Below are 14882 nucleotides of genomic sequence, written 5' to 3' on the forward strand. Positions count from 1 at the left end.
AGGCATAAAAAACATACACACAGCAGCACTTTTACCGGCAAATGCAATCTCATCCTTCAAAAGAAACTAATTCTGTCAAGTAGCAAGGTAACTTTTTATTTCAATAATTTTACACACACACACACCCCAATTACTGCAAAACATTAGGCTTGCAAAACATTTGACTATCTGCTAGTAGGGATTTCTCCACAGAGCACTTATGCTATAAAAGTTACTTTTCGAAGCTAAAAAAATGTATGATATTCAACTTAATATAAAAGTTATAAAAAGAGGTCACTTTAAAAACAGTAAGATCGAGTCTGATAGATTTCTCTCTCCTTTTAATCCCATTTAAATAATTACTAACCTCCTGTTCTACATACTGAAGCAAATATACCCAGCCTGTAAAATCCTGAGGATTATTTTCTACAGTTTTCCAAAATTTTTCATATTCTGGAGGGAAATTTGTTTCAGTTTCTGTCACCAGGAGGTCCACAGCATTTGCCATTTCATTTTCTTCTGTGGTGGCATTCACATTGGGAGAGCCATCAGGTGACTGTTCCATTTCTGTAACATTCATAATCTCCGTACCGAAATCAGCAGACTGCTCTACAGCTACCTCTGAACTGTTGCCTGTGCTGCCATTACTGGAATTTCTGTACTCATCCATGTGGGAATTTTGCATAGCTGTTGATTTTGTCTTCTGTTAAACAATTATCTGCAGAAAAACAAAACAAACATCTTTCAAATGCTAGTAAAATTATCTGACATCAACATTTTTAAAACCCTATTTAGGGGAGCATATTAGTCGGAGTTCTCACATATGAGGTCCTGGGTTCGATCCCCAGTACCTCCTAAAAATAAAATAAATGAGAAAACCAACTTGGGGAAGCTGATGTAGCTCAGTGATTGAGCACCAACTTCCCACATACTAGCTCCCAGGTTCAATCCCTGGCCCTGGTACCAGAAAAAAATAAAATCTATCTACTAAAAATACACTAATTTGAATCTTATCTTTCATATAAATCTAATCAGTTTATTAGTTGTCACATTACAAAAGAAATTCTAGAAGGTATAAATTCCTTTTTAAAAAAATGCCATTTTGTTGCTGGTGTTTGAGTAAAAACTAAATAACCCTGGATTAAGTTCTTTCATCTATAAAACAAGCGGACTGCTGTGCCTACTCCCTAAAGAAGCAACCATTTTCAATGTTTCTTAGCTAGCTAAAAAACTTAAATCCAATGACTGAATGCTAGTTTGCAATCAATCATTAGAAAATAGTAGTATCTTTCATACCTGTTCTCAAGACTAAGTAAAACTAACAAAATTAATTCTAGTCATGGGTATAAACATTTCAGAAGGAAGTTCATCATTTAGCTCAGGATAAAGAAAATTTTAGAAAGAGTTGAAATACATTTCTATTTTATAATATATTTTAAATCAAGGCATCTGGGTCTCAATCTTATAAAATACATAATTTTTAAAAATTAAAGAGTGATTTCTAAAGTAAATGTTATTAAAAACATATTTCAGGCTGCAGGCAATCAGCCCATGCACTGCGGGTCCCGGGACGTAGCCCCTAAGCGCTCCTGCACTAGCACCGCAAACATCCCACCCACCCAACACCCGCCAGTCCCTCCCCTCCTGGCCCTAGCCAGGGCTGCCTGCCCATTGGCAGTGCCAGGCTCCAGGGGCTGCCAGGCAGGGCGAGGGCATGGCGCAGGGCGCTCACTCCTTAACCTGTGAGGGGGGTAGCTCCACTCTTCTGCACTGTGCTGTGTGGCACTAAACAACAACAACAAAAACTATTTAGGGGAGTGGATATGGCTCAAGTGGTTGAGCAACTGCTTCCCACATGGGAAGTTGCAGATTCAGTTCTGGTGCCTCCTAAAAACAAAAGAACAACAAGCAACAAAGGAAAAAACTAACTCAGGGGAACCAATGTGGTTCAGTGATTGGGTGCCTGGCTTTCCACTTAAGAGGTCCTGGGTTCAAGCCCCCATACCCCAGTACCTACAAAAAAATATTTAAGAAATCTGTCATATGAATAGCAACTGCATAAAATATTTAAAATTAAATCATCTTTCTTTTTTTTGAGGTACCAGGGCTAGGGATTGAACCCAGGACCTCATAAGTGGGAAGCCCAGCACCCAACCACTGAGCCACATCCACTCCCCAAATCATCTCATTTTTAAAACTGTAAGATAAGGAATTATCCCTATATCCTATACAATAGTCAACAATATATTTTCATGTCTTCATCTTTCCCACTGTGTGGCAGTTTGAAATTATTTTATGAATCCCAAAAAGAGAAATTTTATGTTTTAAACTAATCTATTTCTCTGGATGTGATTCTCTTTGGTTACATTAAATTCAGTGGAGGCAGCTTTGATTAGATTACTTGATAAGATTGCTTTAGGGCTTTTGATTGTACTAGGTATGTGAGGCATGACTTGGGTTGAGTCCCTGCCCCCTTGCTTGGTCTAATAAAAACGGACTCACAGAGACAGAGAAAAAAAGGGGGGTGGGGGGGTGCTGCATATTTGATCCTGCAATGAGAGAGGACTGCTTAAACACAAATCCCCCAAGAGGCTGGGCCCACAGAGCAGCTTAAGGTGTGACCAGCCCTACTATATGCCTGACAGCTTACAGCTGAACTTGGGAAGCGCTCAGAACAGCCAAGACTGATACAGGTAGCCCAGAAAGAGACAAGCCCTAGCCTGGTTGCTCAAAGCTGAGCTCCAAGAGATGGCAGATTCTGGAAAGGAAGGCAGAAACCTTCACCGAGATCAGTGGCCATCCTGCTTCACCATGTGGCAACAATGCCAGGATCAACAGTAGCTGACTTTGGTGAGAGAAAGCACTTCTTAATAGTGCTTTGAGTTGGACTTTTCACAGCCTTAGAAATGTAAGATTTACTCCAAATAAACACCCTTTATAAAAGCGAACACATTTCTGGTACTTTGCATCAGCAGCCCTTGGCAAACTAAAACACACTGACAAATTAAATGGAAACTCAATCATTACATTATAAGACATGTTTTTTTTTAAAGTGAGGAATTATTCTCAAAACTAATCAGAGCATAAAACTGATTTACTCTTAAAAGTACTTCAGAATACACTACTTAATATTTTTAATTTAAAAAATGATTAAGACTTTAAAGACAATAATTCCAAGGAAAAAATCCAAACAATCAATAGACATATGAAAGAATTGTACCTCATTAATAAAAATACAAATCAAAACAGTAAGTTATCAGATTGACAAATAAAAGAATATCTTTCTGGAGGGCAGTCAAGCAAAATGTACTATCAAATGCCAATTACTTATATCTTACACTATGAAATAATCAGAGACATATTCAAGAGCATTTGCTACAACACTGTATTATAGCCAAAAATTGGGAGGGAGGGCAATTAAGAGGATTGTAACTGTAAATAAATGGCATATTTACATAATGGAATAATCATTAAAAAGGAAATATGCATATATATATGTGTCGGTATAGAAAGATGGCATACATACAATGAATACATACACATACAGATCTGTAAGGATTTACATCAAATAAAATATAATAAAAATGTTGATACCTATACAGATGGTATAAGTGCTTTCTTATTCTGGCTTATCTGCAATTATTTAGCTGAAATGAAAACACAGGTTGCTTTGTTTTTCTTAAGAAAAGCCAGCTGTGCCATACCAATGGTTGATGTTTGCCTACTTAAATTTTTTTTTCCTTCAATTTAATGCCTACTTTAAATATTTGGGTTTCACTATAGTCTAACTTCTCAAACCTAGCTCCACACAAGAGTCACCTGGTAAGCTGACTAAATAGTTTCCTTGGCCCCAGCTCCACTGATTCCAAGTCTACTGGCAGACCGAAAGAGCTGTACTTCTACCAAGTTTTCTAAATAATTCTGAAGAACAGAAATCTATTCCTGTATAAACTCTGGACACCAGAACTGATGGATCAAAGGACAAATATATATTAAATTGGGAAGACATTGACAATTTAACTCTAGAAAAGTTGCAATAGTGACTGCATGTGGCAGTCACTTTTAGGTGCTATCCACAACATCTCCTCATCCTCCTTGCTAATAAATACTGATTTTGTTCAGGGCAGCAATAAACCTTTTCCCAGATTAGGGATCATGAGCCTGAAAAGGCAATCTCCTGAGAGGCTCTGGGAAAGTTTTTGCTTTTTTTCATAAAGAGGGACAGTCATAACAAGTGTGATTCTTCCTTCTTTGAATGTAAACATATCTGAAATAACCTATGATAATAAAGCAGTCAACAAAGATTAGCAAAGAAAAATTTAAATGACTCTGACATCAAGCTGCTGACACAATGCCAGCTTCTTGTTGCATGAAAAAATAAATTCCTATTTCTTTACGCTATCGTCAATAGACAGGTTTTCTATTACTTGCAGCCAAATGAATTCCTAATTGGTTTACTCACTAATAGTGCATGTTGAGTGTCCATTAATCCACTCACCCTTGTCCACAGTAGGTATAATTTCTGCTCATCTGATTTTTAAAAAATAAATCCTACTGCCTTAGTTTGCCAGGGCTGCTATGACAAGTACCACACACTGGTTGGCTTAAACAAGAATTTATTAGCTCATAGTTTGGAGTCTAGAAGTACTGAACACCAAGTATCAACAGACCATGCCTTCTCCCGGAGTCTTTAGTATTCTGGTGCTGTCATGCCAGCAATCCTTGGTGCTGCTTGGGTTATAAAAGCATTTCTCCCTGTCACATGGTGATCTCTCCTCTAGTTTCTCCTGTGTCTGAATTTCCTTTGCTCATAAGAACTCCAGTTGCATGAATTAAGACCTGATTCAATCTGGATCTAAATAGGGTTCTCAAGGATCCTATTCACAAATGAGTCCACACCACTTGAACATGCCTATGTAGGGGACATGATTTAATCTACCACAGACACCACTTTCTTTGATTTGCATTTCTTTAACTATGAGGGAGAATGACTATCCTTTCATATATTTATTATCTTTGTGTTTTTTGATAAATGCTTTTTCATATCCATTGTCCATACTTTCTTCTGCATTTTTTTCCTAATTGGTTTGTTCAAGCTCTTTGAATTAATAACATCAAACCTTTGTGACACATTGCAAAATATTTTTGTGAGTTTATCTTCTTAGTAGTTTTAGAGTTTTCTAGGGGTGAGGAACAACCTTTACAGATTCAAATCCAGATTTTAAGACATTTTCATTATAATGTGGACCTATTTTTTTTTTCCAAAAAGGATACATTTAAAACATAAAATCATTTGGGAAGTGGATGTGGCCCAAGCAATTGAGCTCCCACCTACCACACAGGAGGTTCCAGGTTCAGTTTCTGGTGCCTCGTGAAGAAAATGAACAAGACAGCAAGATGGCGCAACAAAAATGACGCAACAAGGAGACACAAAGAGGAAAGACAATGAGACACACAACAAAGCAGGGAACTGAGGTGGCCCAAGTGGTTGACCACCTCTCTCTCACATGGAAGGTCCCAGGTTTGGTTCCTGGTGTCTCTTAAAGAGAAGACGAGCAGACACAGCTAGCACACAGCGGATGATCAGAGCAGACAGTGAGCACAATGAGGGGGGTGATAAATAAATAAAGTAAAAAATATTAAATCAAGAGACCTTTTGAGACTAAATGCCACCAAAAGAATTAGCTATTATAGGTATATCTAGGAAATATACAAAAATAAGGAAAAAAGGAAAGTTGGAGGAGGTTAGGTGAGGATTAAAACGTTTTTCAAAAATTGCTAAATTTTAGCACTACACAACATTCCCTGTAAGAATAAAGAATATGTGTAAAGTAAGGTCATCACTCTCCAAGAGTTTATTAGCTAATTGGAGAGAGATCAAAAACATGCAAAACAATTATAGAGCAGTATCTCTCAGTATTTAGGTATTAAAATTTCAAATGAAATAAAGTCAAAAGATCAGAGATATCAATTACAATTGATAGCAATCTAGAAAAGTTCCATGAAATACAGAACTTGGTCTTGACTTTAAAAAATTATTTGGAATAAGAGAAGACATTTGACAGAAGACAAGACAGTAGAAACTATGATAGGATCAAAAGAAAGGAAAAGACTGATAAGAATGAAAAGGGTTTGTATGTATTATGGGAGTGGAAGGGTATGAAGCAGAATAAGCATGGTAGAACCAGATTACAGACAGAGGGATTTGAAAAGAAAAGATAGAAAAAGCAAAGGTACAGAGGGATTTGAGAAGAAAAACTATGTGAAGCAAATCCATTTAGTGCATAATAAAGGAGAATCCAAAGTATTAAACTACCAGAAAAACGTTAAGTATTCTCTTACTTGAGTGACCCTGATTGATGTCTACTCTTTAAGTTTAAATCATTATTTCAGGCCCTACGAAAAGGCAAATAAACTTCCTTATTTAATTTGCTCTCTCCCACTTGCCCCTTTAAAGAAAAGACACACTAAAGGTTAATTTTCCATAGGCAAAACAGTCATTGGTTGGTTGATTTGTTTTCCATAGCCCAGTGAGGGATCAAGAAAAGATTACAAGTTGATACATTCTGAGTCATTTACTACCTATTCCATTCTAATTGCATACTTAAATTTCTTCTGGTGTCAGCAAATTTACCACACCCCAGCATCTTATAAGGTTACAAGGTTGTAAAAAAAATTGTTTTTAAGAATTTCTAATCAATATTATTTCATTGTGTAAAAACAGTCATTCAATACTAATTACTGAGCACCTTCCGTGTGTCACACACTTCCATTCTAAGCACTGGAACTATAGATGTAAACAAAACATAGTCCCTGCTCTCAGGCAGCTGAAATCCTAGTAGGAGAATAAGAGACATAAAACTGATACGTTTACAATATGCATTTGGTGCCAAGAGCAAAGGAGAAAACAAATAGGGGGATGAGGTAGTGAGAAAGCCAGTTATACAGGTGAAGGAAGAACATTCCAGCAGAGGAAAACAGCAAGTTCTGAAGTAAGTGCGTGTTTAGCATGTTTACAGAAAAATAGATCAGAAAAGAGAGCATTATAGCTGGATTCAATTAAATATCCCTCAATTTGGTTTGAATTCTTTCCCAGAATTAGGTTTACTAAGTATATCACAATAACCTATTTCATATACATATTTATTTTTTAAAGATATTTCTTTTAGGTTATATTCTGACAATTAATTATGCCAACATGTGGCATAAATATTAAAATAAGCATAGCTTTGACCTAGCAACACTTGAGAAAATTTACTTTAAAGAATCTACAAATTATGCAAGTATTAGAGTAACAAAGTAGCTGGATAAAATAGCAACATAAAAGAATAAGGAGCAGATATAGCTCAAGTGGTTGAGCACCTGCTTCCCATGTTCAAGGTCGCAGGTTTGATTCCCAGTACTAAAAACAAAACAAAGAAACAAAAAACCCAACTCTCATTGGGGAGCAGGTGTAGCTCAGTGGTTGAGTGCCTACTTCCCATGTACAAGGTCCTGGGTTCAATCCCTGGTACTTCCTAAAAAAAAAAGACAAAGTATGGTACATTTCTATCATTGGAAATAATTCTTTTTAAAGTCCACTCGAGAGAATTAATCACGAAATGTTCACTGCAGGGAAACGGACTCGGCCCAGTAGTTAGGGCATCCGTCTACCACATGGGAGGTCCGCGGTTCAAACCCTGGGCCTCCTTGACCCGTGTGGAGCTGGCCCATGCGCAGTGTAGATGCGCGCAAGGAGTGCCCTGCCAGGCAGGGGTGTCCCCCGCGTAGGGGAGCCCCACTTGCAAGGAGTGTGCCTGTAAGGAGAGCCACCCAGGGCGAAAGAAAGTGCAGCCTGCCCAGGAATGGCGCCGCACACACTTCCGGTGCCGCTGACGACAACAGAAGCGGACAAAGAAACAAGACGCAGCAAATAGACACAGAGCACAGACAACCAGGGGAAGGGGGGGAATTAAAAATAAATAAAATAAATCTTTAAAAAAAAAAAAAAATGTTCACTGCAGCATTTTTCTAAGAAAGGCATTTGTTGCTATACTATAACATCCAGCTCATAGCACTCCAATGAAAGTACTCATTTATCCTAACATCAGTCTTCATCCTACTAGTCCTACTAGCTCTTATTAATCCTCTATTCCCTTCTTAAAATCTACACTTCCAAGGAGTAAATCTGTTGTACTCCTAATTACCTCACCTCATGTACAATCTTTCTTCCTTTTTGCTCTTGAAACATTTGTTTTGTATCTCTACTATAGCACTCCTGTAATAACTGAAATATATAACCTTTATTTGTGTTCACATCTGTTGTCATACTTTGAGACTATAAACAATGACGTGTGACTTCTTTCTTCCCATTACCAAATCTCCCAATCTAAATTTACCTGTAACCATACCCTCATCCTTCTCTTAGTCAAAATGAATGAAGTAGGTTGCCTCACTGCAGAGCCCGGCCAGGATCAGAGGCTGAGAGGAGACTGGAAGAGGGAGAGATGGAGGAGGAGGGGGAGAAGGTGCCAGAAGGGATTGTCAGTTATTTAAACAGACCACACCAAGCCATGAGTACAAGCTAGTGGTGGTCCTGGGATCAGAAAGCATGGGGAATCCTGCTTTGATCATTCAGTTTCTTCAGGGAATTTGTACTTAAAAATATGATCCAACAATAGAAGATTCCTATAGAAAGCAAGCTGAAGTAGACTGCCAACAGTGTATGCTCAAAATCCTGGATAGGATAGGGACAGAGCAATTTCTGGTAATGAGGGATTTGTATATGGAAGAATGGCCAAGGATTTGTGCTAGTATATTGTATTACAGCTCAATCTACATTTAATGACTTATACGACCTGAGGGAACAAATTTTACAAATTAAGGACACAGAAGATTTTCCAATGATTTTGATCGGCAATAAACACAACTTGGAACAAGTAATTGGCAAAGAACAGAGTCAGAATTTAGCAAGATGGTTTAACTGTTCCTTTTAGAATATTTTGCAAAGTCAAAAGTAAACATTAATGAGATATTTTATGATCTGATCAGACTGACAAGACAGACAAACACCAGTGGAAAAGATGACGACTAGAAAGAAACCATGTCTGCTACTCTAGACCCACAGTAAACAGCAGTTCTGAGCCAGAATTACAGGAATGAAGAACTGTTGCCTCACTGGAATGTACCAGCATTTCAGACTTTAAAAAATAAATCTGAAGGGGCTTTTCCTGTTTTATATATTATGTGAAGAATTTAGATCTTATATTGGTTTGTACAAATTCCCTGGAGAAAAAAAATGCTGTGTATATCTCTTGGAAAATAAGAGTATTTCTCCTTTACAGCAGCAGTTTTAACAAATGTGAAAATAATTATACTTGACTCTGAGATTATACAAAGGAGTATGAATTTCAAATGCTAGATAATGCTACTATAATCAAATGATTTCATATTGACCTTTTTATCATGACTCTTCCCTGTCAAGCACTAAAAGGCTGAACCATTATACTTTATATCTGTAATGATATAAAATAGGGGTTCTTAACAGGTTCATGAGCTTGAATTTAAATTCAAAAAAACATTCTTGTGGGGACATGTTGATGCAGGTGTGACATATTTATTAAATAATACACAGTATAGTGTGGACTTAGTAAGGAATCCGTGGTTTTCACCTGACTGGCAAAGGGGTCTACAGAACAAAACAGGTTAAGAACCGTTGATAGGGAAGCAGACTTGGTTCAACTGATAGAGCGCCCCCCCTACCACATGGGAGGTCCCCGGTTCAAACGCAGGACCTCCTTCACCCGTGTGGAGCTGGCCCACACGCAATGCTGATGTGCGCAAGGAGTGCCATGCCAAGCAGGGGTGTCCCCCACATAGGGGAGCCCCACGCGCAAGGAGTGCGCCCCATAAGGAGAGCCACCTCGCGCGAAAAAAGTTCAGCCTGCCCAGGAATGACGCCATACACACGGAGAATTGACACAACAAAATGACGCAACAAAAAGAAACACAGGGCGGCGGACTTGGCCCAATGGTTAAGGCATATGTCTACCACATGGGTGGTCAGCGGTTCAAATCCCAGGCCTCCCTGACCCGTGTGCAGCTGGCCCATGCGCAGTGCTGATGCGGGCAAGGAGTGCCCTGCCACGCAGGGGTGTTCCCCGCGTAGGGGAGCCCCACACGCAAGGAGTGCGCCCCGTAAGGAGAGCCACCCAGCGCAAAAGAAAGTGCAGCCTGCCCCGGAATGGTGCCACACACATGGAGAGCTGACACAACAAGATGACGCAAGGAAAAGAAACAGATTCCCACGCCGCTGACGACAACAGAAGCGGACAAAGAAGACACAGCAAATAGACAAAGAGAACAGACAACCAGGGTGGGGGGAAGGGGAAATAAATAAATAAATAAATCTTAAAAAAAAAAAAAGAAATACAGATTCCCGGCGGTGCCACTGATAAGGATAGAAGTGGTCACAGAAGAGCACTCAGTGAATGGACAGAGAGAGCAGACAACTGGTGGGGGGGGGGGAGGGGAATAAATAAATAAATCTTTTAAAAAAAGAACCCCTGATATAGATAATGAAATTTCCACTCAACTTATTAAAGCAGATAATCTGAGTCATTGACTTAACTTTATATTTTAAAAAACTATGAAATATTCTGTTATATTCTAATTAAAATTATGCATAATGCTTTGGAAAAATGGATCTTTTATAGGAAAAAACTAGGATGACTGATTTCTATGGCTTTCAAAGCTAAAATACATAATACACTAAACCAACTCTAATTTCATTGCTCTTTGTGTTTTACTTTCAAATTAAAGTACAGCTTTTATTCTTTAATCCATGGAAATTATATTATAACAATGAATAATTCACTTGTTTAGTATACCCTGCTATATGGATTAACACCTTTTAAATTCATATCACTATTGTTAAAGTTTAAGTAATCATATCCCCACTAGATCAGTGTTTTCAAACTGCAGTTGCCTTAGAATAGCTGCTTTTTTAAAATGACAAACAGAATAGGAAAAAAAAAATCTCAGAGTGCTTTGCAAATAGTAAATGTGGCAAATAATAAATAGCAAATGTGACATTCAGATGCAATTAAACACACATATGAAATCCAATTATATACTGAGTTGCTAGGCACACAGAAGACACTCATTATTTTTCAATTACTAGCTATCAGTGATAATATTAAGAAATGTTATTTATTGAACAAACATTTTATTAAATGCTACTTTCCCATTTTGAATGATGAGGAAACCAAAGTTTATTAGGTACATAACTTGTTCAGAGTTACATAGGTAGTAAAGAACAGAGCCAGGATTCAACACCATCTAACTCCAAAACTTTGCCTCTTCTCTACTAACCTCTCTACAGCATTCGCTCTCTGTTGAGTTCTTTGGTTTGGGGGCTTTGATTTGTTTTGTTTTTCCATATTCAGTTCTTTCCTTCGTCAGGGCCCTACTGAATGCTATTTCTACCTGGAAAGCATTACCATCTCTCTACCCCTCACCCACATTCCCAATAGTCCCTTCAACCTAAATAAAGTCTATTCATTCTTCTGGGCAAAGTTTAAACCACACTTCCTGAAAAGTATTCCCATATCCCCCCAAACTAGTTACATTGCCCCCATTACATTGTCCCAGTAGTCTTGTCTTTTTCTCTATAGCATACATCACATTTGTGATACATGCTCAATGTCTATCTTTCCTATCAAATTACAAATTTCTTGAGGGTCTGTAAGGGCTACATCTACCAACAAACAGCTGGAAATATAGCACACCCAGAGGTCTCATACACTCAAGATAAGATACAGTCAGGCTACTTACTGAGGAACTTTGGGCAAGTTACCTAATCTCACTAAGCCTCATCCACAATCAATCACACATACCTTGCTAAAAAGATTAACTATACCTTTCCTTTCATTCACACTATTGTTACAATTTAAGTAATTCTTATCCTCTCCATTTGATCAATGTTTGAGATTGCTTCAAACCAGCTTCTAATATTTTTAATAGAAAAATATCAGCGTGCATGCACACAGTAAGGGCATATTATTGAAATAGACGCAGCACTACTGCATATTGGGCTGCAGTATTACATGTACACCCTACTGTGGGTTGCAGTCAAAAATGTTTGAAAAACATTGCTAAATCACTTTTACAGATAAATTAATATTACTATTCAGTGAGAACTGGGGACATGACAGTTTTATTCACTATGTTCCTAGTACCTAAAACTATCAATACATAACACCAGACAAATATCTGTTGGACAAATTAAAATACATCCAGTCCCAATTAACTTTCCATACATACTAATCTTACAATATTCCTCCTCGTTTCCATTTCCAGAGCCCATTACATTCTTCATATTTGAGCCTTGACTCATGCTGTTCCCTCAGACCAACAAAACTTTCCTCCTTTTTCAACTCATCAAACTAATAAATGACTTACTACACCACACTTCCTTATAAAATCATGATAGGCATAAACTGTCCAAAAGCATAAAAGGAAACCTGATGAATTACAAAGTAAAAACGCAGTACCTGAAAAAATAGTCCTTCTGTAACATGCATTTAACTTTTAGTATAGTGATGACATACACTAAAATTTGATTAACAATTCAGCATGCCATCTTAAAATTGAAAAGGTATTCTGGAGGATGACTGAAATGACCCACACAAATAAAAATGGGAAATCTGATCTAATACCTTCTTTTTCATTCCTGAAATATCTCTTACACTTGTAGAGGTACTCAAAACCATACCATTAATTATTCTTTTCATAAACAGAGCAAAATATAAAATTCTGAAGTCATCACTAAGGACTGAAAGTTAGGAGTTTGCAAATCAGTTAGCTTTACAATCCACAAGTCATTTTGTCTCATCCACAGAAAGGCCAATTTAAAGACTGTAAAAAGGCTTCTTATAAGTAACTCTTTAAGTAACTTAGGGTAAATTACTTAATCTCTCTAAACCTCATCCACAAAACAATCACACATATATTGCTTTAAGGAGAGGTTTCCAGAGGAAAACAGGCTGTCATAACCACTGGCTTTGGTGACTACTTTTGGAGGTAAAGTAGAATGTTCATAGACTTTTTTTTAGATTACACACAATGAACACTATATATATACATAAATGTCACCATCACCTCTTCAGGTCTTTGAAAAAGTTCCAGTTGGCTAGAATTACTACTACTTTCTTCCTCCTTCAGCTATTTTTACAAATAAAAATAATCTTATATTTTATGCATGCTATTTACTAATTACAAAAGCTTTTCTGTTCTTTCTCTTGAAAAAAAAATACACACCATTTTTAACATTTGACTTACACAATCCTTTTTCTTAAACTATCACAAGTAAAAACATTTAAAAAAATATTCTGAGACTGAAAACTATTCTGCTTTTCCATTTTCACTTCAAATATCTCACATCACCTACTAATTAGCCATCTTTGGTCAATCCCGAATTATTTCAGGGCTCATAATCTAGTCTTCTTTAACAGAACACCTTTGTCACTTTATTCCCTACTGCATAGTGAACAGTGGAAAGTTCAAACTTTTACAACTCAAGAATGAGGTTATAAATCTGGAAACAAACAATAATAAAAATGACAGCAGTTGCTGGTTTTGTTTTTTATTTCCAATCCACTTAAGCTATTATCGAGCCCAAACTACTTAATTTTCAACAGGCACTTCATACGTCCCGTAAGAAATTTGCTTTCTTAAGTAAGCTTCATCATTTCCAGCTGCAAAAAAGTATTTTTGAACAGACTGAAGTCCTCACGAGAAGGTAGTATGATTATGAAACTAAAAGGTAGCATTTTAATGGACATAAACTACGTTATTATTATCAACAATACATTAAGAAGTACTATTTATTAATTTTAAATATCTGATTTTGGTGTAAGATCGACAACCACCAGCGTTGGTCTCTGACTATAAAAGGTAAACATTATTCTTGGACTTCTTAAAAAGATCCAATTAGGATCTTTCAGATACAGTTTTTCTGTTCCTGTCCTATCCTGCCAAAATGGTCGACCTTCGGGACGCTGTGACTCAAGGTCCCAAAGAGTTGCTTATGTAGTCAGAACGCGGAACGCGCCCTACTAAGAGCCTAAATGCTTTATTAATAGAATTCATATTAATTCCCTTATATTCCCCTAATTAATTATATTCCCCTAATGCTGCGGCGGCTAAAAGGCTCCTTCCATTTCCTGTCGTTCCAGCCACACCAGTTTCCAGTTCTTGGGGAAGCAAGGGCTTCAGTCTTGCCCCAGATCTCTTCCTAAATCCATGTGAAGGAAGTCCCCACACTTTCATGCGCGACATAAGACACCGGTCCTGAAAAATGTTTGGTCTAAGAAAAGAAACCTCGCACTGCTCCACCCAACAGGTGGGAAGGTGAAAGGAATGGACAGCTGGGTGCCGAGTCCACGCAGGCCTCAAACAGGGCTGGAGGGGGAGGCCCAGTGCGGCCCGAGACCAGGCAGGGCCTTCCCGCTCCGAGTATCACCCCCACAAGCCATTCCAAGACGCCCACCTCAGCTGACCTTACGATGGATGCCGCTTAATGCCATGAGCCGAAGCCTGGTCCAAACCTAGCCGAAGAAGCACTTCCACCGCCTCAGTCCACACAGCCACCGCAGCAGCAGCCGCCGCCAGCGCCACAGCCGCCTCGATGAGGGACCAATGCGCATGCGTCGGTGCCCAGAAGGCGAAGGAGTCACGTGGCCCCGCCCCGCGCAGGCCTAGTCCTACTCCAGAGCCAGTCGGCTCCGGCCCCGCCTTCCTCAACAGCCAGAAGGCTCCAGGTGCTTCGCAGCCCCGCCCCCGCCGCCGCCCGGGGAAACGGGCGTCTTTTCTTACCCGGTGTTCCCTCACTGGACCTTCCCAAGCCGAAAGGGAAAGGTGTA

General features: G+C 38.5%; 1 protein-coding gene across 10 annotated transcripts in view; it reads right to left on the reverse strand.

The window, feature by feature from the left end:
• PRPF39 (pre-mRNA processing factor 39) overlaps window positions 1–14666 on the reverse strand; it is a 33020-nt gene extending 18354 nt beyond the window's left edge. For 2 of the 10 annotated variants that reach the window (XM_058293466.2, XM_071213947.1), the window contains exons 1-2: window positions 14520–14662; window positions 347–697 (exon numbers count right to left, since the gene is read on the reverse strand). In XM_058293466.2, coding sequence (XP_058149449.1) covers window positions 347–664 — 318 coding nt within the window. In that variant the 5' untranslated portion in view covers window positions 665–697; window positions 14520–14662. Of the gene's footprint in view, window positions 1–346; window positions 698–14509 lie in introns of all 10 variants that reach the window. The other 8 variants (XM_071213950.1, XM_071213948.1, XM_071213946.1 and 5 more) reach the window with 7 other exon arrangements.
• Between the last annotated feature and the right edge of the window lie 216 nt (window positions 14667–14882).

The sequence above is a fragment of the Dasypus novemcinctus genome, chromosome 3 (genome assembly GCF_030445035.2).
Source record: "Dasypus novemcinctus isolate mDasNov1 chromosome 3, mDasNov1.1.hap2, whole genome shotgun sequence".
NCBI lineage: Eukaryota > Metazoa > Chordata > Mammalia > Cingulata > Dasypodidae > Dasypus > Dasypus novemcinctus.